The sequence below is a fragment of the Ranitomeya imitator genome, chromosome 3 (genome assembly GCF_032444005.1).
Source record: "Ranitomeya imitator isolate aRanImi1 chromosome 3, aRanImi1.pri, whole genome shotgun sequence".
In the NCBI taxonomy this organism is placed as follows: Eukaryota; Metazoa; Chordata; class Amphibia; order Anura; family Dendrobatidae; genus Ranitomeya; species Ranitomeya imitator.
In genome coordinates this window covers 719,241,396-719,255,071 of record NC_091284.1, presented here as the reverse complement: position 1 = coordinate 719,255,071, position 13,676 = coordinate 719,241,396, and the positions used below count along the sequence as shown (strand labels likewise).

Below are 13,676 nucleotides of genomic sequence, written 5' to 3'. Positions count from 1 at the left end.
TTCCTTTTTATCCACACATTTAACCACACATCCAAGCTCTTTCCACCTCCTGTCGCCTCCAGCTCAAAAATATCTCCAGGATCCGTCCTTTCCTCAACCCCCAATCTACTAAAATGCTTGTGCACGCCCTCATCATCTCCCGCCTTGACTACTGCAACATCCTTTTCTCTGGCCTTCCTGCTAACACCCTTGCACCTCTCCAGTCCATCCTTAACTCTGCTGCCCGACTAATCCATCTCTCTCCTCGCTACTCCTCCGCTTCCCCCCTCTGCAAATCTCTTCACTGGCTCCCATTCCCTCAGCGTATCCAGTTCAAATTACTAATACTGACCTACAAAGCCATACACAACCTGTCTCCTCCATATATCTCTGAACTAATCTCCCGATCTCTTCCCTCACATAATCTCCAGTCCTCCCAAGACCTCCTTCTCTCCTCCACACTTATTCGCTCCTCATCCAATCGCCTCCAAGACTTCTCCCGAATATCCCCCATCCTCTGGAACTCTCTGCCCCAACACGTCCGACTATCAACCACAGTTGGATCCTTCAGACGGAACCTGAAAACTCATCTCTTCAGGAAAGCCTACAGCCTGCACTGACACCGCTGCTGCCTCATCACTATCGGAGCTACCGCCTCACCAACACCGGAGCTACCGCCTCACCAACACCGGAGCTCCTGCAACCCTCAACCTACTGTCTCCTTCCCCATAATCCTGTAGAATGTAAGCCCACAAAGGCAGGGTCCTCGCCCCTCTGTATCAGTCCGTCATTGTTAGTTTGTTTACTGTATGTGATATTTGTAACTTGTATATAACTCCTTCTCATGTACAGCACCATGGAATCAATGGTGCTATATAAATAAATAATAATAATAATAATCTTTGTTCGGTTCTTGGGAGGACTTACTGTTTACTTTTATTACCATATTACATTTATCACCATATTTGAATGTGTCTTAGTTTCTCTCATTGGGTTCTTGCATCTCTCCTCACACTTGTTGGTAGTGTGCTGCGGCCTACCCTCTGGTTCCTCAGGAGCTACTCATACGTCAGCCTTTTTGGGAGCCAGGTCCAAGGTGGTGTTTTTAGCTGTGCGGCTAGGCCTTTCTATTCTGTACCAGAGTTGGGTGTAGGTGCAGCGATTCCCTGGTGTGAGTGTGAACACATTCATAACAGGTAATAAGTTGACAGAAACGATTTCCTGAGTAGATGTGGTTCCAGTGTCGATGGGTGATCTCCCTGCAAGGATAAATCCTCTGGTCGCAATGAAAAGTGAGATTATGTCCATGGCGCCCACGCCGATGGCACCGCTTGGACTTACAATCAAAGACTGCTGCTCGAGCAGTGTGACTAAAGCTTCTACGGGACTCCTAGTAAGCCAAAATATCTTACACCTTCCAGAGGTAGCATCCTCCTTCCTCAGGGTTACCAATTATCAATCCTTTAAGAAGGAGGGCACTACTTCTGAAAGGTGTATGAATTTTGGGGCTCATGGAAGTTCCTGTATCAGGTGTCGTCACACTGATGGATCAGCAGTCTTTTCTTTTGAGTCCAGGCAGCGCCACCACCCGGGGCGCCGAGGACGTAATCTCACTTTTCCTTGCTACCAGAATATTTATGTCGTGGGAAGATCACCAATCGACATTGGGACCCCATCTATCCAGGAAATGGTTCACGTCAGCATATTACCCATAAGGTTATCCACAACTATAGAAACGAGCTTTATATACTCCTATGGTTACCGCGTCTTTGTCCTCTTTCAAAAGTTTTAGGTCTCATTTGGTGCATATTAGCACATTCACTGTTTATTGTATTTCTATACACATTTTGTACGCTCATAGGTTGTCAGTGCATTGTTATATGCTGCTCTTTGCACCATAGTGGAAGCACTAGTGTGCGATTTTCTATTGAGTTTCATTAAAGTTTCTTCTTTTAACCATGGATGTAGTTGGTCCCGAGGAATCACGAGTAAACCAGTCTGATCTAGCGCTAGAGAACCAAGCTGAATATTTGGGAACGTTAGCTAAGGCTCTGCTTTAAATTGAAAAGTTCTACCCCCAAAGGGTTTTCCTGGCACAGAAATATGTAAAAAATCTGCAAAATTTATAGAGATACACAAGGTTTCGAATTCTAAAATGGGAATCGGTCAACCACACGTGGGCTTGGAGGGCGTCCAAACATATTGAGGAAATGCTTTGAGGATGTGATGCGCTGACATTATTTGCAGTCGGATCCCCTCTTTGCACATTACACTGACCGGTAAATCTCATGACAACATGTTCTGACATGGATGGATAAAGAAGGAAGAAGCAGTGTTATCTCAGTCACCTTTGCTGTCTGTATCACTCTCGCTGGCACTGGGCACAGGACTGATCATAGGGGTGCTTCTGTCTCCATCTTGCCCTCCCTCTTTCTGCCGGGTTTTGGCATTCTCAATCCCTTTAACTCTTCGAGCATGCCGATTCCCTTTATAATGTGCCTCAGCTTGACTCTGCAAGAAAAAAAAAATACGAACAATTGTAATCACAGTGGTTATAATGGTAAGTAGCAGATTATCTGTGCAGAGCTAATACGAGAGCCGCGGATGCCATGTGCAGCGCCGTGTAACCGCGTGCTGCCCAACTGTCACTACATGTGAGATCATTGCCACTGCCTGGGAAAGCAGCATTTGGTGACAGCAGGACAGAGCAATGGGAAGCTGGATTATTTCATTGTGAGATTTTCGCTATTCCCTATTCCATTCACCACCAATTATTCCGTTATATTCCCAGAGTTATTCCTGAAGGACCAATAACCGAGCATATAAATGACTTCCTGTACACTGTATGGCTGATGTTACAAGGCATATGAGACTCTTTATGTCACTGTTAGCAATGCAATGGAGGAAAAGACCTGTCAGGCAACATAACCCCATTACAAAAAGCCTTAAGACTGCACACGGGTGACCGTTTGTCCCGTGTCTCCTGTCTTGTAAATTGTATGACTGTCAACATGGCCATCTGTAAAGTATCCATATATGTTGTCAACCAGCTTTCCTACAGAATTGAAAACCAAGTGGTGGAGAAGAGGAGGTCCATATATGTAGGCAAGTTCCTGAGTTCATTGAAGTTTATTCCTGTTCACATCACAATATTTGTATCCAGTTTGCATCTCTGGGGAAGATCCTGCTAAACGTGTAAAGAGAATCTATCATCAGGTTTTTGTCATGTAATCTGAGAGCAGAATGATGTAGGAGCAGAGACCCTGATTCCAGTGATGTGTCACTTGCTAGGCTGTGTGTTGCTGTTTCAAAAAAAAATCAGTGTTTTATCAGCAGGAGATTATCACTACAGGACTAGATGTCTTGTGCCTCCTGGCCCAACCCCGTCAGGGGTCAATATACAATGTACAATGTATGAAAGCTGCAAATCAGTGGTGTGTGTGTGTGTGTGTGTGGGGGGGGGGGGGGGGTTATATACACACCTCCAAACTCTATTAGATCTGCTGCAGAGAAAACTGTGCTTTTATCACAACTGCTGCAACCATTAAACCAACAGATGCATCACTGTAATCAGGGTCTCTGACCTTATATCATGCTGATTCCAGATTGCATAGAAAAACACCTTCTGAGTCTGACAGATTCCCTTTAATCTCCAAGATACTATCCCGATACGAAGTAGATGTAATAATAATAATAATAATAATAATATTAGCACATACCTTCAATAAAATATGTAGTATAGTTCTTCTGATTCACTATGTCACGTACACTCATGTGCAGGGCATTGATGTAGCTTAGGTATCCATGGTTACAAGCACTCATATAGCAACAGCTAGTTAGTTAGTTGTTAGTGGTCCTAACCAGTGGCGTAACTTGAAACTCATGGGCTCCGATGCAAAAGCTCCAACAGGGTCCCCAAAAATTTTAAATCTTTAATTGCAATAGTCTTTTTCTGTAGGCCAAAGGGACTTTTAGGGTCACCTAGGGTCCAGGGCTGGGTGCGACTGCAACCCCTGCACCTGTTGTAGTTACACCCCTGGTCGTAACCATGAATACCTAAGCTACTGCAAAGCCCTGCACATAGGGTAAGTGACATAATGAACTATTCTGCATTTCTATTTGGGGTATTTGCTAATATTATTATTATTACACCTAATACACTGTGGAATAGGATCTTTAAGAATGGAATATCCCTTTAAGGTCCATCTGGCTGTTTTATGTGAGTATAAAGCAGAAAAAGTAAAAAAAAATAACTTAGTGGACTACACTACTCTATACAGTAATAGGCCCCTTCACACGTCAGTGTCTCTGGTACGTGTGGTGACAGTTTTCACAAGTACTGGAGACACGTACACACGTAGAACCATTCAAATGAATGGGTCTGTGCACGTCAGTGTGCTTCCACGGACCGTGTGTCCATGGGCGAAACATGCTGGCATGTCCGTTTTATAGCATCAGCACGGATGGCAAAACATCCCGCACACGTGCACATGTAGAACGCACATTGATATCCTCCGTGTGACTTGGATGGCCGCTGAGGAAGAAGCGCTACAGTAAGCGCTGTTCCCCGGTGGCTGGTGCTGAAGACGGCTTTCATCATTCTCCCCTGCTCTTGAGAATGATGAGCGTTATATTAAGGTCCGAACAACAGCAGGTGGGGGCTTTTAGGACTGTTACCCCCATCATCCCACACCTGCTGCCGCTAATAGCAGTGACAGTAGGTTCGGATGATCGGGGTATTCCATAGCCGCCGGCTGCGATCGTTCAGAAATAAATGAATGAAAAACCCGATGTGGGTGCCCCCCTATTTTATTGAACCAACCAGCAACCCCCAGCTTTAACAAGGCTGGATATCAAGAATAGAGGGTCCCTACACTATTTTTTTTAACTATTTAAATCAATAATAAAAAACAACCAGCCTTGCTAAAGCTCACAGCTGGGGGCTGCTATTCTCAGGCTGGTAAGAGACCATTGATATAGGCCCCCTCAGCCTAAAATCAGCAGCCCGCTGCTGCCCAGAAAAGGCGCTGTTTCTATTTTTGCTGTTGCTGGTCTCCTGAATATTCTGTTTTTCAGAGGTATGAACCTTTATATTTAGTACTAATGTTGCGGTCTTTCCAAGAGAGTGATAATGCAGAGCAGCCTAAAATCCTTCCCCTAGAAAATCATGTGAGCACCGCCCCCATGGTAAAGACCATAAAAAGCAGCGCTAAACAAAAAAGCCCATATTTCTAGAACCATAAAGAGTATTAAAACAAAATCTGCCACCAGGTTTGTGCTTTCTGATCTGAGAGCAGCATGATGCAGGGACAGAGACCCTGATTCCAGTGATGTGTCACTTACTGGTTTGTTGGATGTACTATTTATAAAATCACTGTTTTATCAGCAAGAGCTTATCACTAGAGGAATATAGTAAACCTGCTGCCAGGTAGTCCTACCTCACCCCCAACACTAATTGCCAGCTTTCTCCTTATACACAGTGTACACAGAAGCTGCCAATCAGGGGTGTGGGCAGGTTATACAGAGCTCAGCATTCAGAGAACTGCTACATCTGCTGAAGAGAAAACAGATTTTAATCAAACTGCAGCACGCAGTAAAGTAGGTGATGAACCACAGGAATCATGTTCTCTGCCCCTACATCATGATGATTTCAGATGAGGTATCAGAAACCTGGTGACTATTTTCCATTTTAAAAAAACATGAATACTCAGGAGACCAGCAGGAATAAAATAAGGGCAAAAAAAAAAATCATCCACTTTTGATGCGGTATCCATATGGTTTACTTGTAGCATTATTATTTTGTAAAAGGTGATGTAAAAGTTACAAAATATTTCACATTCATTCCTAAAATGTTGAAATAGTGATATCAGCAGAATTAGAGCAAAGCAACTATTTATCTGGTTTCTTTCGTGCATTTGCTGACAAGTAGGAATTTTCCCTTTGGGACATCTGAGGAAAGCTCCTAGAGATTGGCTCTGCCAAAGGGTTGAAATAACCTTAGATGTACCGGCCGTCATACTTATTAAAGTGGTCTGAGCTCACGAAGCTTGGTGGGCCCAGGCGACCGTCTAATACTTATGGGGGTCTTCTGACTCTCTCCTGATAAATGATACCAGGGAGAGAAGTATTGGGCAGATTGAATGTGAACACCTCAGTATATTAACGCTTGGTCAGGCCTTATGGGGGAGTAGGAGGGAGCGATATACGTCGCCCGAATGGGCGCTATGCCGACACCTATCTGACTTGTATGGGCAGCTTAACACAGGAGATATAGGGAATCCTATCATTCCTATCATAAAGGGGTTGTCTGGATCTATGCTACATGTCTGCAGTCACTCTATGTGCCTGCAGACTTGTGAATCCTCACATTGCGAGCACTGTGTGCTGTGAGGATTCTGTGGTGCCAGTGCCAGGAGCGGCCGGTCACGTGACCGCAAATATGCAATATGCATACTCCTGGCTACATTTTGACTAGGATGTTTCCGGCAAATACACTTGCTTTAAGCGAGGCCATGCTCCTCTAGTCTGCAAGTGACCACATGTACGCCTATCGCATACCTGCAGTCACATGACCCCGGAGAATCCTCACAGTGTGCACGATGTGAGGATTCACAAGTCCGCGGTCACAAAGAGTGACTGCAGGTTTGTAGCTTATGATCAGGCCACCCCTTTAAACTGAAATAAGAACTTGTGGATTCACATTACACCATTTATAAGTATTTTTTAATGTTTTTATTGACCCCCAGTGGGACACTCATGGTAGAGATCATCTAGGCTTTTTCTCAGGCTCCATCAGTCTTCTCTTGCAAACTGCAGCCAAACCGTGGGACCTAACAATCTATGAGTCAGCACCCTTTCCCTCCCGTGTTAATGGGCATTCCGAAGAAGGCTCATTCCCAATCATTGGCCCTTGTAAACATAGCAGCGGGTCGGCCAAGAAACAAACAAAATGCCTGTTTGTCAGCTCATTACAACCTTTATGTGGCCTTCAAAATAATCATTGCTGACGGAATCGCGGAAATAGGGGATGTGCTGCAGACAATACGAAAACTGCACAGGGACGCAGAGTGCTGCGCAGTTTTCTGCGCAGTTTTCTAACCATGTCCTCTCTCATAGTGGCAGAATGGCCATGGTGTAGACCAGGAGTATGATGGACACCCCTACAAGAAGAAAACAGAATAAAGCATCTACAATCAGAAGATAAAAAATATGTTTCAGTATGTTTCTAATTAGTATAAACCAGATGATATATCCACGTCAAGATAACGGTGTTGGCTTAAGAGCTGTATAACACTGTCACAATGGAATGCCGCTCCTGATGAAGAGTCTCCCAGAAATATTGGAAAATCCACAAGAAACAAGAGCAGCTAAGAGTGATAGCAATGTCGGCCATGTAGAAGTTATATATACAACCAGGGAACCTTACTGTAAACTATTTGCATCGCCAGTGACCCGGGGTCAGCTGTCTAAGTCTACGTTCCCACGCTGCAGGCCGCAGAGGCATGTGAAGAGCGGCTGCCTATAACATGTCTCCGCGTTCTATATACATCCGTGTGCACAAACAATTAAATGCGTGTAAACATACAGAGTCGGGAATTTCGGTAACGGATCGTTATACCCCATGCCGGACTCTCAAACACTAACAGACCTTGCTGGCTGCTGTAGTGCGGGTGTTCAGAGCCCGGCATCTAGGCCAAGATTTCATTGTATGACATTTTTTGCTTTTCAGCCACACTGACTAAATGTATAAATGAAATATATTCTTGGAGAATTCTCTCATTCGTTGCCTCGCTGATAACACGCGTCCAAGACACTAGAAGTATGAAGCATTTCAGGATACATTTTTATTCGTAATTTTGGATATAGTGAGAATAGGGGTTTTTCTTTTTAACTATTTATTTTCCATGACAGGGAATGTAGAGAACTGCCTAGGGAATCTAGGAAACTGGATTAGAGAAAAATTTCTGGAATGGGTGCAAAAGTTATACTTTGACTTACCACCAAGTATGTTTTTCACTTGCCTCCACTCGCGCAATTATACTTACCTTTTCCACCTTGCTAAGGGCATTGAAGGGAAGACAAGGTAGGTATAATAGCCCAAGTGCATGGCGCAGGCGCGGGATTCTGGTGCCACAACTGCACATCACATGACACTGTGACATTTATGGGAGTTGGGTGGTACACAAATTAATGCCGGAGGCAGAGTTTTCTTCCAGGCACCGCACGCCCCAGAGCCTGGAAGAACTAATTAACATAAAAGATTAAAAGTCTATTTCTCAGCAACAAGATCCCAGCTATGAGGCATACAGGTAGGACTATTTTGACAATTCTATCACCTGTATGTCCATAGTAATAGCTTAAAAGCACCCAGGAGGTGACCGATTCCCTTTAAGTATACAGCATATCCAATTTTGGACTGTTAATCCTTTTGTTCTCTAGAGATAAGTTACCGCCAGGGGTCTTTGGCAGTGGCTTTCTCATAGAGAACATGGGAACAGGAACGCTTGGTGGAGTGGATCAAAGAGTCTAGTGAGATAGCTATCTAATGTGTACAGGGGGCTTTAGAGTCTCCAAAAGGTTTCCTATAGGGCTCATCAGTACATAAGCCAGTGGAAAAATTACATTTAATTTTGGTATTTAAAAAAAAAAAGGCCAAAAACTGTAAAAATGAACAAACAGAAAAAAAAACTGTGCATTGTCTTTCTCGTTTCCTTATAACTTAAAACCAACATCTGGCTGCAGAGAATTCTGCTGCAAAAAAAAAAAAAACAGAAACATCATTCATAGAAAAGCTTTCAATAATGCTGAACTTTTTTCAAAGACACGGGTATAAGATCAGGGCGCAGGGCTTTATCATTTAATACACTGTGTTTTACTGCACTTTTGTCACTTTGTTATTGCCATTTTTGTTTTGTTCGTAGATCAAAAAGGCTGCAGCCAGATAAGTCTATGGAAGAATATGCATTTTTGTGGTTATGCTGGTGATTTTACCATAGTCTTTTTTTTTATAAGACTGAGAAAATGCCAAAAAAGAATATATGTAAAAATGTTACAAATTACAAAAAAAACTACACCATAATGCTGGTAAAGAAAGACTAAAACCTCCACCTTTTTACAAGTGTTTTATGCTAAAAAAAAACGGGGGGAACCTGACATTGGTGATGTAGGACACGAAAACTTGTCGATGGTCAGTAAATTCAGTCTAGTCTTTAAAGGGAATCTGTCACCAGTTTTTCGCTACCTTATCTGAGAGCCGCATAATGTAGAGAAAGACACCCTGATTTCAGTGATGTATCATTTAGCTTACTGGGTGCAGCAGTTGTGATACAATCAGAGTTTTCAGATGCAGTATGTAGCAGAGCTCAGAAAGCTAATCCTGCCCACACCACAGCTTTCTATGCACAGCGTATATTGACACGAAGATGCAAGGTGGAGTTGGACCAGGATGCATGGGAGCTGTGGTCTTCTAGTGATAATCTTCTACCGATAAAACACTCATTGTATTGAAAGATCAGAACACAGCGTAATAAGTGACATATCACTAAAATCAGTGTCTCGGGCCCTTCGTCATCCTGCCCTCAGATTATATGTGGAAAAACCTGCTAATAGATTCCCTTTAAGAACACAGTCTATCTAAAAATTTGTGACTGTCCTTTCCATATAAAGTAGATGGGAGATGGATATATTATCAAAATCTGTGGTTCTGGTTTATTGCACTACAAGGCTATATCATGAAGCGATAAATGTAAGACAATTGTATAGGTGCATGATTAGGAAATAGTGCATAGAAGGAACAAATGAAGAAAATGAAATAAAAGGTGCCGGGGTAGTAAAGGACATTCAATATTGCAGGCTGGGCAGAGAGAAAATGTAAAAAAAAATCAAAACAAGATGATATTGTTGGTGCAAATAGCAAAAAGGAGCAGAGAAAAACAGTTGAGAGAGCAGAAGGAGGAAGCAGTTTTCCCTTTTGGCTGCCATTGACGCGACATACGCTTAATATCCCCCCACGCTGCCTCAGTTCAGTGTTTAGATAACTGGGGATTAACAGGAAGTCGCCTCTGAAAAATTCTTGGCTGGACCCATCCACAACACAGCAGAAGTCTCCCGGGACAGAGGAGAATCTGTCGAGCGCCTTGTTGCCAGAAAGGTTGGATTTATGAAGCCACAAGTCCAACCAAGGAGACATGAAATGATTCTGAGATAATTGCTGACTTTTTAATCAACTTTATAAGCATCATATGAAAAACCGCAATGAAATTATGGGTTGTGGCTCACCAATAATTAAAATGAGGTGACTGGTAATATGGGCCCAGCTCATCATAACGGATAGACTGTGCAGCACATCCCAGGAGGTGATTGGAGAGTAATTGCAGCACTTTCAGTTATGATAATATTTGCGAGGATAGCTAAATTGTGATCTCACATATTCATTTCGCTTTTCAGATTGCTAGCCTCCAAACTGTTCCTGGTGTTCTGAAGATACATGGCTGGACGTTATTAACTAATCCTACCCTTCTGACAAGTCAACCCACATATGGTGCTGATTCTTTATGTGTAGAGAATAAAACATACTAATCTGTGTGTAAACTCCGACCAAAGACTTGTGTGTACATTTGCAGGAAATCAAGGGGCTTCAGCAGAGTACATTGATGCTTCTGAGAACCAAGACGAATTCCATAACAGGTCCCCTCACTTATCATGTGTCGCCTAATGATAGTTGTCAACTGTCCCAGAAAGTCCTGGAGGCTCCTGAAAAAAGTGCAGAACACCTGGACTCTTGTAAAAGTTGGCAAATCTCTGGGGCACCACAAAAGCTCCCACACCAGAAATCTCACAGAAAGTACCATTTATAGAAAGTTTCCTGCCTGTGATGCTAGAATTTGGTGAGGAGGAAAATTGGGCATGGACTGTAAAAAGGGGGGTGCGATTATGGAAAAAAATCTCCCACATACCCCCTTCCAAAAGAAGGCAAGTATGATTTTAATACTGCTACACCTTTACGTGGCATAAATGCCCTGAGCCTAAATGCAATATCTGTAACATGGTCTCCCTAAATATTATAGGTTCCACATCTTTACTTTTTGGCCCTATTGTCCTTGAGTAGGGCATGGCATCAACATCTTTATAGTTAAAGGGGTTCTTCTCTCTAAGATAATATTTGGCCCCAGGCTGCAGCATGTTAAAAAATAAGAAACCGCGCTGTGCTCACCCACACTGAGTCTGCCAGCAAGTGTCCGCTGATGCTCTCCGATGTCTGGCATTGGCTGCTGACGTCATGTTGACACAGCGTCAGCCAATCAGTGAGCTCAGCAGCCCTGCCAATGTAGAAGGAAATCCATTTTCAGGACCACGAAGCTCACTGATTGGCAGTCACAATGTCATCGTGACGTCAGCACGTAGCCAATGCCAGACACCAAGACTCGCTTGTGGACATGGGAATGGTGAGTTCTGAGAGTTTTCTAATTTTTTTCATCCGGGGCTGAACATTATTTTAAATTGCTCATACTATCATATTTTACTTTATAACCCAAGCAGAAGGTGAATTGCCATAATACAGGTTTGTAATATTTTCATCTTCTAACACCTTGGCAGCCTCTTGTACCGAGGAAGCATATGGTATATTAACAGGACTCTGCTGGCAGTCTACCCTACAGAGCAGAATTGTGGAAACTTACTAGATTACCAGGACCATTAATAGTTTGCGCTGCCATCGTAAATTGAATTTTCAGTTCTGGAAGGAATTCTCATTTTACTGCACAGTCAAGCTGAGGCCAATTCATTCATTTCACTTAATCTTTATTTCTACCCTTGAGAAACTCAGATTTTATTTTTTTTTAAATCTATTTAAAATATCTCTAATGTTTCACAACATATTGTATTAAAACTTTCTAAATGCTTTTATTCACTGTGATCCTTAGAAATAAGAAAAAAAATATTTTTTTGCTTTTCTTAGTCAAGGAAATAGATATATGCTCAACCTAGATAATCCTCAGCTTTAATTTTACTTATGCTTTCATTAAATAATTTTCTTTCAACGGTAGAAAAAGGAAATCTCATTAGTAGAGAAGCATTAATCAATTTCATAAGACGTGCAGGCATTAAACAATTACCTTACGCACATTACCAGCAAGGAACGGAATCCGGAATAAAAGGTGAATTTATATTTAATGGAGACGCTATGGAGCGATTCTGTGGGAGATGTCCCTGTCGCTGCTGCCAATGCACGTTCTGAAACCTCACCTACTGTTACAATTATTTTCTGGGAAACCAACAGCATAAATGGTTTGGAACGTTTTCCTAATACGTTTATGGCGCTCAATTTCATTAGTAAAGAATATTGCTTGTTCTCCCTACCAACCTATGCTAAAACTGGGGAGGAAGGTGATATCACTGTACAACACTCATTGACCTCCAGAGGAGCCATATACAGATTTGGCACTGTTGGTAGCGACTCAATGCAAAGAGTAGGACACAAAAAGGAAAGTGATAAATAGGTACTGTTGGCTTATCAGGTATACTAGAAAAATATTTCAAGCCATTTATAATAAAAAGAATCACAATGGCACCTGCAAAAGTAAAGGTACTTCAGAGGCTCATGTGCAAGGACAGTATATGGGGTGTAGTGCAGCGGGGTTGGTGCAGTCAGTGTGACAGTTAGGCAGGGACCACAGCAAAGTTCACAGCAAACGTGTTTATTGTCCAAACAACTCACACAATGAACAGCACACGGTATACTCTGGATCGCAGCCGGGACATCAAAAGAGTCCGTATACAAGACCGGTTGCCGAGGGCGACTGCACCACCGTATTACACTGCGGGGTGCCAGGCGTTCGCTGCTCTTGTCTCTGTGCTACCTCACACAAGCTGGACGTTGCAGAGCCACCTGCTCTGCCACTTGCAAACAAACACTGACACACCCAACCCTTTGCTGCAGAGTTTTTAAATGGAATCTGTGGCCATGGGCCACTTGTAAGACCCAGTCCGGAGGGAGTGAACTGCCCCACTACTGCAGTGCACTCCAGTGGGTTTAATACTCTTCCATGCGCATCCTAGGAGATACATAGCGACCCTCGCATATAATACCTCTCACTGCCTCACAGGGCCATTTGCAGTCCAATAATGCACCATTTTACCATGTGTCTGAGATAGAAGCTGCTTGGAAGTAGAAACGGTGCCCTTTACTTCTTGGGCCTCTGCACAGGCTGCACCCATGGTATGTTCATATCTGCAACTTAGGGCTCATGCAGACGTCCATGGTTTTGGTCCGATCATGGACCGCAATGCACGGACTGGCCGCAAGTCTCCCAACCGGAGCATGATACCTCAATATATTTCTATGGGGCCATCACGCTTGGGTTAGGAAACCTGCGGTCAGTCCATGCATTGTAGTCCATAATCGCACCAAGATCCAAAGCACCACGGACATCTACGTGAGACCTAAGTATTTCTCTTTGTTAAAGCACCACTCCAGCGGGTTTTTTTATTGCAGCTCTGGAGTGGTGCCACTAAGTTCCCGGCCCATAGTATTATACTCGCCAGCTGCCATCTCATCGTTATAGACATCACTCTGGTCGGTCTTCTGCAGATTGTGACCTGCCAGATCGCTGTAGTGTTTGCTTGGCGATCCGGAAGTCACAACCCAATGTAAGTCTGAGAGCCAGAATGAGGTCAGAATGAGGATCTCATAGACGTAC

At 43.3% G+C, this 13,676-nt stretch overlaps 1 protein-coding gene across 3 annotated transcripts in view; it reads right to left on the bottom strand.

Annotated features, from left to right (window-relative positions):
• Positions 1 to 13,676, bottom strand: part of ZNF385A (zinc finger protein 385A) — a 257,364-nt gene that overhangs the window by 28,700 nt on the left and 214,988 nt on the right. For all 3 annotated transcript variants that reach the window (XM_069758715.1, XM_069758716.1, XM_069758717.1), the window contains one exon: positions 2,328 to 2,490. In XM_069758715.1, coding sequence (XP_069614816.1) covers positions 2,328 to 2,490 — 163 coding nt within the window. The remainder of the gene's footprint in view (positions 1 to 2,327; positions 2,491 to 13,676) is intronic.